Genomic DNA, 12,259 nt, shown 5'->3' with positions numbered 1-12,259 from the left:
ATTCTAATTTAGCTAAACAATTAAAATTGGTTTTTATTTGCTGTGCGATAAGAGCTTTTTTCCATAACTATTGAAATTAAAACTGCTTTAGATCTTCATTAATTTTATTTTCTAATCATCTACAATTTTACTGTTTTTAGCGGATAATTTATTATAAAAAAATATATCTGTCATTTATCAATTAATTCAGTGATCAACAATGACTTTTACAAATCAATTTGTTCAGTGTATTGAACAACAATTCAATACAAAATAGTTATGGAACAAAACTCATATTCCGTACCAGCTAAATGTTGTGTAATAATACGACTACAAAATTAAATTGTGTCTAATTGTATTGTCTAATCCCAGTATTACGATGTATTGTAAGTTGTCTATTTTCTAGTGCCATATTTTCAAAACTACCCTATTTTTAAATACGTTATTTTGGTACAAACATTACACGTAATAATTTGATGAAATTCTTCTTATATTCGCGTGGTAGTTTTGATAATATGTTCACTTAATATTATTAATACTGAAGTAAGTAACTCCTCAGTTTTGCGGTGTTTATACATTTTTATATTTTCCTATTTTATTATTCTTACTGCTGTTTAATTTGTTTAATAGTTATTAGAGCAATATAAACACCGCAAAATGACATTGGTCTTACAAAAGGTCCAGGATAGGTATTCGTAAGACCAATTTGACCTTATTGTTGTGTTGGAAAAGTATCTGAAAGGGTTTTGTACGGAATAAATATAATATGAAATAGTTCTTCAAGAAGTACAACTTTGGGCTTTCAAGGGCTTTGTGATATGAAATTGTTTGAAGAAATAAATTAAGCGTACATGAAAGATAACTTTTTTATGATATAACAATTACAGGATCTTCAAAGACTAACTTAAAGTAATGAATGGATGAGAAAGTTCTAATGATTTGACGATTAAAAAATCAGAAGGCAAATGAGAATATAGTTCCCACATTATTTTCAACTTTATTACATTTAAGGCCCAAAAGGGACTAAAATATAGGATACTGTGTCTGTTATTAAGGGTCAAAATAATCAAAGGATTGCGAAGAATAAAGCTACATTTCTTCTTTTTCTTTGTCTGACCCATTCTCATTTTATTTGAGGTCGGCCCTCCTAATCATGGGTCCTGGGTCGTTTCTTTGTTGACTTTGAGGCATCTTTGAGGTTCTTATTTACTATAGTTGCTTACTGATGTTCTTATTTTCATTTATTTAAAAGCTACATTTCTATTACAACAGTTTAAATGTCTAAAAAATTAAAACACAATTCCGTACGCAACCCTCTCAGCGTCCATACCCCACTCATACCGACATAACATAACGTGTTCTCAACCAGTGGACCTTCCCGAGATTAAAGGCAACCACCGCAAGTTCCGAACGCTGGTCACGAGCTACATAGGTACAGAGATTGTTTTGTGTGTTGTGTTGTGTAGTTGGGGGCGGGTGTTGGTGTTGTACACAGTTTATGTAGTTCGTTTAAGTTGGCATTATGCGTTCTATAGTAACTGTCATTCTAACATTAACCCAGCCACTGCTTTGGGAGAATAATTTTCTTTACCATCACAAATTGACAAGAAAATACAGCAGTTGGAAAAACTAACTCGTTGATGTTTGGAATTTGAATTAAAATTCTAGCTGTAGATGTAGAAGAATTTAATAATTTTGGACAGAAAAAATTACAGATAAAAATTAACAGATTTTTCTTAGCTTCAGATTTTACACTCCCAATTATTTCCCGAGAAAAAAAATGTCCTGTAGGCCTAGGATGCGCGCCGCGATAAGCGGTTATCACGTCATTTTATCGATTTTGCCCATACATTTTGACGTCGATAAAGTATATCACGGCGCGCATCCTAGCCCGGCTGACATAGATATCGGTAAATGTATCACACTCAAAAAGAGTACATTCTTTTGCTTTCATTAAAGTAATATAAAATAACCATAGGAACAAGAACATGTAAATAAAAACCACTAACACCCACACCCCGTAGGCGTTACAACTGCTGATGTAAATTATAATTTATTAACATTTTGTTCTTATTAATTTCCTTAACGCAATTGATAATTTAATAGGCATGTCTTAGAAATTACACTTTTGTTTCTTTTGTTTATTTTCTAGAGTTATTTTTATTTCAATTGGATGCCGTATGTTTCTTTTTTACAAATTCCAAATTGTTTAAACTAGCCAGCATGACTTTGATTTAAATGTCATGCACGTTCCCCCAATCCCTGTTAAGGTTGTGAGGTCTAACAAGTCTGGGCCTCCTGTATTGTCGGACATATTTGGTTGAACATAAAAGTAAACATTTTTAAATTCAAATTGTTACATCAACACTAGTCTTGAAAAAAGATATAAATTCTGGTAATACATTCCAAAAAGTACAGATGACAGCACTTCAAGCTAAAGACTGTAGCATCTTATCTCGTTGTAATACGGGCTATTTTACAGCAAAAGCTTAGTCTGATGTGCCTGTATAATACTGTACATATTGAGCTCATAGGCTAGGTACACTATAGTAGATTTTTTATACCAATAGCATGCAAAAAATCAAATTAAAAAAAAGATCAATACACTATAAAAAATACCAATGTCCGACATAACACGGAGGCCTGGCAACCCCACCCGCCCGTCAGTGTTGCCGCAGGGAATAATATCTGTGTTTTTTTCCATTTCTTTTCCAACAATTGTCCGTAATCGGATTCTGGTGCGCGTCTCTGGAGGCCTAAGTGAGTCCTGGGAATACGAAGCATGTCGTCTTTACTCCTGTACCGATGTGTTTTGATATCGAGTGTTTTTGTATATTGAAATTGTTACAAACGTGGTTTTTGTTAAAGCCAAAACAAAAGACAATCGAAGAGGTTAAGATGACAACATACTCGTAGGATCTAACATTGAAAGCTATTTTTATTATATAAGTTAATTTTTTCTATAAAATTTTCATGGGCGGTGGCACCTGAAAGTCCGAAGCCATAATGCCCAAATATCTACTTTGTTTTTGACTCTCGAAACTTAGCGAGCTAAATTAAGCAAGATGCACCGCCATGTTGTACTTAATTAAACTACTTGACAAAAAACTACTCGATCGAAGTATTATTCGCTTTTTTATTGCTGTAAAATCAAGGGCTTGAAATATTGAGAAAATACCTCGAAAAAAAAAACCCTTTTGAATTTATTTGAGTAGGATCGAAAGTATAAATAGTTTTAAGTATACTAACCGTTTGTGACAATTTCCCGTTGTGGTATTTAGTTGTCTATCGCCCACTGCTACCCATCTCAGTGGCGGTCCCGGCTTCTCATCATCGCTCTATCTGTCTCTCTCCCCCGACGTAGTTAGTGCCCTGGTTTTAGTGTGCCATCTCTGTCTTTCTTCCTACCCTCCGAACGAGAAAACATTGCAGCACGGTTCTGTTTTATTTTATTTTCAGATTTTTTTTTTATCTTCATGAATTGAATTGAAATTGTTTGCCAAAGCAAGTTGAGGATGCCTTTTTTATTGATCAATTCAGTGAACAGTAATGTTTGAATTGGTCAGACAATAAATTGCAGTGTTTCAATTCAATGAAGAGCATAAGATTTCTCAAATGATGATTAATTTGTCTTGTTGTTCAGTCAATTTATTTTGTTTGACACATTTTTAGAAACTAATTTTACTCTTTTACCGGGAAAAGCATCTTGAACTTGTTTTTTTTATTTTATATTAAAATATTTAAATAATAATCACGTATATTTTTAATTTGGCTTAAATTCTCTTCAGTATTCTATAGAGCTTTGATATAAGACGATTTATTTGCAATTTTTTCGTAACGCGTACACGCAAAATTTATTTTTCAAGCTTCGAATAGATTTTGAGAACTAATTCTATTTGTTTGAAGTCTGTAATAAAAAAAATATTCTCGTAAATTATGTGAAAGTAACTAAATTATTTTAAAAATTGATTTTACACAACAAAAATGAATCTACTACTTTTATTTCTGTGATGTTTGTCTTTAAAAAAGTACAGTACTTCAAACAAGTGCGCCAGCTGCAATAATGACCCAACTTGAATTTTGAAAATTTCGCGTCCACAGCATTGAAACACTCACCGTCGAAGCGGAAGAGCATCGCCAAGCCGACCAGAGCGCAGGAAGATATCGATACGCCTGGTAAGTCAAAAACTATGTTTGATGGTTTGTTTTTATTTTTTTTGGTTTATTTTAAAGTAAGCTTACAAACAAACATTTTTCAATTTTAACTTAATTTTTTTTAAGTTAAATTATTTTAAGTTCACAAACCATAGGAAAGGATATTGAACTTACATTATACATTTTATTTTTGTAAAAAGACAGTGGTTTATTATGTTTCTTTATATCAAATTCTAAAAATATATTTTTACTTTTTCTTTCTTTTTTCTTGTTTTACTATTTGTCAACATAAATTGTTTGTAAGTTTACTACGTTTTGCTCGTTTAAACTAACATTAATTTAGTATTAACCTTTAGTTATTTTTTATTATTTTAACAATACTAGTAGTGATCCAGTATTCCCTAACATTAAGTGAATGCGAAAATCTTTTATTTTGGTACCTATATATTATTATACATTTCAGTTTATTTTCATCCCCACCCCACAATCCCCTCCCGGTGTATGTTATATTACTGAGTTTTTTAAATTATGGTGTGTAGTCATTTTTTGAAGTGTCGATATTTTTTTCGAGTCAAAATCACATCTAGTTTATGTGATTGACTGGGTAATATTATTCACTCACATTCAAAATTGCATGACATGTACGCTTATGTTAAAGTATTAAACTTTAGTCATAAAGACATAAACAGTTATAATATTCACATAAAGACATTGGAGCTTTCGGGTTAAAATTACAAATAAATATTATGTACGAATCCTTTAAGGACTGGTATACGATTATTCCGATTCTGAATTCTGCTCTGTATGCATAAAATGTATGAAGAAATATACGACAACTTTGAAATGCTGTAAAACGCAAGTTGACTCACTTTAACAAGAAGTTTGAATACACACCATTTTTAAACCACCCCGAATAATCGCTGTTGTGCATTGTCCTATATCTTTTATTTTGTCTAAAAGTAGCTATTTGTTATTTTAATGTTTTCGGCGCCGCATTGGCATCGCGTCATTCCGCCAGTTGTTTGGCAAAAAAATGCGTTTGTGGTGTGTTTTTTCTGTGCTAACGGTGTTGGTTCCGAGACCATTCGATCGCCCGTAACGGCATGTACCCGAAGCGTGGGGAGAAATAAACTGAAATGTACCAAAAAAAGCAAGAAACTAACTCGGGCTGTATTTATTCAGGGCGAAAATACGTCGGGCGGCCTATTAAAGACTACAACCCAGACTATCTAAGGCAGAGCTCTAGGTTATCCCCTAGATCTTCGATAAGATCTAGCATGAGCGATTTCACTGATACCACCATCTCAACGTGGAACCAAAGACATCCGCAAGCCGCCACGGAATACCCGTCAGTCTTGTCTGACAGACTCAAAATCTTAGACAGGGATAGAATCAACACTTTCCAAAGACGAATAGATTTTGACACGTCAAATCTACCCATGAGAGATCCAGGGACGTCGTACGCTGATAATGTATACAGGGCGTCGATACAAGAACGAATGGAATCATTATCAGATCAACTAACTAAAGTTCTCAGCACTGGTGCTGGCAGTTCACATATAAATGGCAGTTTAGCAGACAGCGGCATACAAACTGACAATACAAGTACTAGCGTACCTCAAATATACATTGAAACGCAAACGCACACCCCAAAATACAGAGACGCGGCTGTAGACACAAGAAACGAAAATAATCTACAAGAAATACCTTTTATAGACGAAGATGATGACGATTCGAAGTATATTAGGAAAAGAGGCTTAATTCCAGAGAAGCATAAAAGCATGTCCAATATTCCGGAAAGAATCGACGAAGTGAGTTCCAAAGAGCAGTCCAATGAGAGACTATCCAGCAGTTTTAATAGAGCCAAATCGCCGACTTTCGTAGAGAAATTCAAGAAATTCTTCGTCGATATCGGCCTAGTTAAATCTGAAAGTGCGCCCAACACAGAAGCTAATTCCAACACGCTGCCAAAAAGTCTTAACTCTAGTTATAGAACAAGGAGCGTGTCTCCAGCCCAAGTCGAAGCTAGGGAAGCGTCCACACTACCCAAGGACATGCGATTCCGTAAAGTCAGGTCCACACAGACTGTATACATAAAACAAGATTCGCCTTTACCACAGAGGGATCAAGAAGTCCAAACAAAAGAACACGTCTCGGTCGTTCAGCTAAATGGCGACGAGCACATTAAAGATTCAGAATCAGAGAGGGTAGTCAAGGAGATTGTATACATCAAGTCTATAGAGAAAGCCGAGATATATACAGGAAATGACAGCGGTAGCACGATCATAGTTATTCCACCAGCCGATTGAAGACTAGAAAATTTAGTTCTTGGATACGTTTCTTCAGCAGAACAAGCTGTATTTCATGGAGGTAGGCGTCTAGTTTATGTAAATGAAATGTAGGTGTTGTTTGTTAGTTAACCTTGAAATGTATACGTGTTATTTTAGATATTATTTGACGACAGCCACTACGAAAGTATTCGTAATTTAAATTTTAATAGTCGCTGTATATTTTAATAGCTTTAAAAATATATTCATTGTACTTCCTATCCTAAATATAAATAAGTGATTCGAGTGATATTAAAAAGGCTATTAAAATATGAAACCGTAATTTAAAACCTCAACCAAATACTAGAAATGCAAATTAATGTATTTTATATAAATCTTTTTATTAAGATTGCAATCCTAAAATATACATCGATAAAATTGTATACAGTTAATGTTATTTATTGAAAATAACTACATAATACTTGTTTTTGTTAAATCTTTTATCAAGTACGTTAGTGTTATGGAGATATTGACTAAATATACATGTGTAAAAATGCCTTAATACTGTTACGTAATTAAATATACATTTAAAAGAAAATTGTATACACAATGGTGTTCAAAATGAATAATAATAATAATTATTATAAAATCAATAACACCATATTGTATACAGTTTCATATAAATTACTTATTTACTACACAAAAACAGAAAATCACTGTACTACGTGTATATTCACTGTATCTGCAGGTGTATGAATGAACCTATCTAAAATACAAATCAAATTTCTACCAGAATCAATGGCAAATTACAAAAACCTTTTCTAAATGGTGCTTATTATTTAGTCATAAGCTATGCCATTTTTGATGAAGTCAAAAGACTGATTGATATTACAAAATTTTACGGATTTCAAAAGTAATTCTTCAGTTCATAAATAACACTACATACTTTTTTATGGTTATAAAACGTAATATACATCATCTATACCGCACTACTGTAGTGTGATATTTTGAGTAGTATAAAATATTATTATTAAATTGATTTAGATACTTAGAACCTCATTAGGCTACCAAAAAAAAAATTGCAGTTAAGTAGTGTGGTCTGTGGTGTATCTGACAAATACATGAAACCGCTGTATATTTTACTAGAGCTGTCCTTCAGTTTGTTTTTCAGTATTCCAACTAAATGTATTATGATTATGTGTGTGCGGTTTTCTTTGAGATTCCAAGTGGTTACTACCAGCCAATTTCTGTGGGAAATTGAGCTTTGTGTGTACTGTCCAAAAGCTATTGTAGCACTTCAGGTTATTAGTTGTTTAGTCAAAGTTCCGCATTTTTAGTATACGTATTTCGATTGTATACATAAAAAGGTATACAATGTTTAGAACATCACTAAAATATTTATTTTTTGTCACTAAAACAACTTAGTAGTTAATTAATATTTTCAGTAATAAAATCACATTAATTTAATAACTTGGAAGTGCGTAAGCAAAATATTGTTTTATAAATGAATTTGTTATTCGACTGACTTGATAAATAATAATTATCACTTTTATTAAATTTGACATTCCCTGTCCTTAGTTATTTAACGAAAGAGTATTAAAAATTCGTCACAAACATACTTCATTATCATTACCTCCATTAAAAAGACTAGCTCTTTTTTAAATTGTACATAAAATATTAAATAACTATGGAGCTTATTTAAAAATCCAGTGTTAATATACGAAATATAATTATTTGTTCGTATTTATTGAAGAGTTGTATATCTCGGTAAAATGTGTATATGTTATGTTCGATTAAATGAGATTTTTAACTATGAAACTGTTTTTTATTAAGAACCCTATTGCGGATACATTGGAAGGTAACATTTTAAATCAATATAAGCCTTATCACGACTCAAAAACACTTTAATTATTCCATTTAAAAGTTTATTGTGTGAAGAAAATTTTTAGTTTTACGTTAACTACATACATTAATAACTTCCATGTCTCAAAAAATAATACAAAATGTCATTAAATTAAAAATATTGTTTCAGTGGCTTTTAATTGGAATAAGCAGCGTTTCAATTTATTTTATTCAAAATTTCAAAAACCACGTTTTATTAAACACTGCTTTGCTACATACAATCACGCAAAAAATTGCTATTTTATTAGTCACAGTAAAATAAATTGAATATTACACTAATTTCATTTCAATGGTCAGATTGAACAAATTCAATGACACTGATCAAGTGTTCTGACAGTTGCACAGTAAAACTAACAGTGTCAGCTTGTCATATACATAAATCCGAGTGATTCTAAATACATTTCAAGTTACAACCAATCAAAAATAAAATATTTTAGATTGCACGGTATAAAGGTATAGTCACACTTACCGGACTCGCAGCGCCTAATGGATTCACTCTGGCTTAACATACTGTTGACTCACTTGTTCAAATACATTATTAACTTGTTTATTGGAAAGAAGGCAGTGATAATATCTGCATTTCGCTCTATTTTGTTGATCCATGGCGCAATTTTGAGTTAGCAATGTGAAAATACCTTTTACTCTTTGCAAAATTCGTTGAGGTTTGAAATTCTGTACACGTTGTTTTAGTTTTAAGAATATATTGATAAGATTTATTTTAGCACCTCACTGTATATTTCACCATTATAATAAGTATATATATATATATTTGATTCAATGCTAATTTATATACTAATATTTCACGCTACTAATCGGATAGGCGGCGCAAGTTCTAGCGGCGCCATGGGCATCAAAGCAGGTGAGACGCGACGTTTGGTCGAGTTTAAACGGGCAAACAAAATCGGAAAATCGACCCTAAACACATGCACGAAAAAATACAAAACGAACACTTATGTCATTTACGAAAGGTACTTTTTTATTTTGAACCACATTTTTTTAGAGATCTTTAACGAACAATATTATTACTGGCAATACAGTTTTTGAAACAATATTACTGGCAATATAGTTTTTGAATTAACCGAAACAGTCAACTGAGATTATAAAGCTGTTAAAGCACTATTTTGTTGCCTGTTTAAACAACAAACTGTTAACATTACAGTCTTACATAATAAAAAGTTACATACATGCCCCAAATACCTACTAAAATATAGGTGAGCACATTGAAGGGCTTATTATGTATTTTTTTACCTTTAGCGCAGGATCGGTCGTTATTTTGCCCCTTGGAGGAGGCCTTTGTCCAGCAGTGGACGTCATTTGGCTGAAAACGAACAAACTACTCGAAACTAAATTTAAAATCAAGCTAGAGTAATTCCTGAATCCTGTCAAATTATATTATTAATACGGTATTTGTATGAGACATGGACGCAATGGTTCAATGTCGCAAAAATCAATCATCAATATCTCATTATGCTCATAATAGTATGATTTGACTCTTACAGAAAACTGTCTTCAGTGTGCTCTATTCTTGAATCAGTTTTAATAGACTTAAAACTAAATCATAATTCATAACTGACCCCAAAATTGCTTTCTGCTTCTCGCCTTAGGCTTAGGTTTGGCAGTGCCATCGGTAAACTTATTGTCATATATTTCTCTCTTTTCCATGCTGCTATCGACCTATCGGATCTATTACTATTGGGTATACCTTACGATTTTATCCACCCGAATCCTCAATATCTGCATGCCTTATATCTCATTATTTCCAAAACACTCACACTTATAACGTGCACCAATAATAAATACGACACGCTGACTGTCAGCTCCTTCTAAAAAATATAAATACAAACACGCTATTTTGGACATATAATCCGTTCTGACGTAACTACGCTTCCATTTTCACACAAATATATTGTTTGTTATTATTTTAATGTTAAATGTTTCCTGTGCCAAACTTTTGTTTGTATGTGTATTTAATAATAAACCTTTACAATCTTACGAGCGTTTTTGTGGTCCTTCAGTGTCACTGTCTGACGTCACAGCTCATATTACTCCGACGTCGGTGACGTCACCGGTATCCACCGCCGCTAAAATCACGGTCACGTCTGCCAAGTCGCCTCCCTCAGGGGAGGGGGATGTGGCGTTCCCGGCCGTTCTAAAGGGTTCCCAAAAGCAGAGGGTCCCACCACCCGTCCCTCCCAGAGGCTCCCCTAAAGCAAAACGCGGCGGTGGTAACTCCCAGTCGTCCAGTATCGACACGAAAGGTGACTATCCCAATCTAAGCATATCAGTCAGCGATATCCCACCTCAAACGCCCATCACCAGCAGTGATGACGATTTCTGCTTCTACGGGCATGATTTTAAGTTTAAAGAGCCTGTTGCATGCCGCATCCCGCCGTCTGTGTCTGAACATTCTATTAAAATGACGCAGCTAGTTGCGTCCAACTCGTTCTTAGACTTCGTGGAAGAAGGAGACAGCATTACAGAGAGGTCGCATCCGGGGAAGGATTTGATAGCTCAAACTACAATGATGGCGAGGTTCAATATAGATACAGCTGTGAGAGAGCACTTGGACTCGGGAGAATATCATGACACCTCGTTCACGGAATCTAGTAGTGAAGAGAGGATAATAGTTTATGAACTCCCAGACGAAGGAACTCACGCTATAGAATTAGCTGAAATCAAAGGCAGACAGTCCAAAAGTCCAACACAGTTCATCAAGGGTATGGTTTCTCATATTGGTGATAAATTATCAAGAAAATCCCCAATTGGCATCGAAGCGCCTGGTGAAAAACTGAGTGTGCATAATGTACGATCTTCAGACTTGATTTCAGCAGCGAAAACGTTGAAAAGGACTCCGCGTTCTGAAAGGAATTTCAACCCAAGCGAAGATAGAGAAGTTGAACAAAAAGTCGATAAAAATGGTGGAACAAGGCCTGGAATTATTTCTGGTCTAACCAAAAGATTAAACTTCAATCAGTCGAAGAGAGACAAAAATCGGCCTCAAGAAATTAAGAAGCCTAAACCCAAAGTTGAGATCAAGACGTACACAGAACAGCATTCGAGAGGAATGACGAAAGATGAAGTGATCTGCCATAGAAAGGCTAAGAACAAAATTGATATGTTCCAAAAGCACATTTGGAAAGTACAATCCGATTCCGAAAACAGTTCGAGAAGAAGTTCCTTTTCATCCTCACAAGACAGCAAGAGATCCGAAAAGACCCCGAATCTTGGAAGACATGTGCTTGTGAAAGAAACCAAAAAACTGTTCGAACCTATCAAATACATTCATGAAAGCTCCAGCTCTCTAGACAAGAAGTCAAACTTTTCCCTGAACGTTACATCTCTCAATCCGATTATTTCTAAATCGATAAGTGGAAACGTGCATGACAAAATCAAAAAGTTCTCCGAGACATCCTTGTCTGACTCCAAAATGCCTCAGAAAGTCCCAAGGCAGAAAAAGAAAGGCAGTTTCAAGAAGCGATCAGCAAGAAACCGAATCCTCAAAATGAGGAAAGAGGTCGAAGAAGTTATCTAAAATAAACATTAAAATATTTTTGCTGATCCAAGTGAATCCATAGAGCAATTGTATATTGGAAAGAAAACAGAAGATGGAAAATTGCTCATTAAAATTTAGATCCCTAACTATTCTGTAGAATTAGATCATCTCTATTTAAGTCGGTAGTTTAGAGTCGTGTAGTTAGTTTCTTCCTTTCACGTGATTCGTCTACTAACCTTTTACTAACTTGATGTACATTTATATTTGTGTCATTTTTATTCTGCTACCATTTTAGTTCTTTTTCGATTCCCTTGCACTTTCGGATTTCTGGAATGTACTGTAGTTTAGTCTGAACCATAACAGTAATGCTATTCTCTAAAAGATGTCCTTGATCACAGCGCTATATCCACCGTAGTTCCCTTTCCTAATATCACAATAAAAATAATACCTACAGCAATGTTAC

At 34.0% G+C, this 12,259-nt stretch overlaps 1 protein-coding gene across 1 annotated transcript in view; it reads left to right on the top strand.

Moving 5' to 3' along the window:
* The window catches only part of LOC135084746 (uncharacterized), a 68,744-nt gene that overhangs the window by 46,148 nt on the left and 10,337 nt on the right, over nucleotides 1-12,259 (top strand). The window contains exons 12-15 of the mRNA XM_063979485.1: nucleotides 1,349-1,411; nucleotides 4,081-4,155; nucleotides 9,124-9,162; nucleotides 10,319-11,830. Coding sequence (XP_063835555.1) covers nucleotides 1,349-1,411; nucleotides 4,081-4,155; nucleotides 9,124-9,162; nucleotides 10,319-11,830 — 1,689 coding nt within the window. The remainder of the gene's footprint in view (nucleotides 1-1,348; nucleotides 1,412-4,080; nucleotides 4,156-9,123; nucleotides 9,163-10,318; nucleotides 11,831-12,259) is intronic.

The sequence above is a fragment of the Ostrinia nubilalis genome, chromosome 27 (genome assembly GCF_963855985.1).
Source record: "Ostrinia nubilalis chromosome 27, ilOstNubi1.1, whole genome shotgun sequence".
Lineage (NCBI taxonomy): Eukaryota > Metazoa > Arthropoda > Insecta > Lepidoptera > Crambidae > Ostrinia > Ostrinia nubilalis.
Note: the sequence above shows the minus strand (reverse complement) of the source record. Positions and strands in the feature narration are given on the sequence as shown.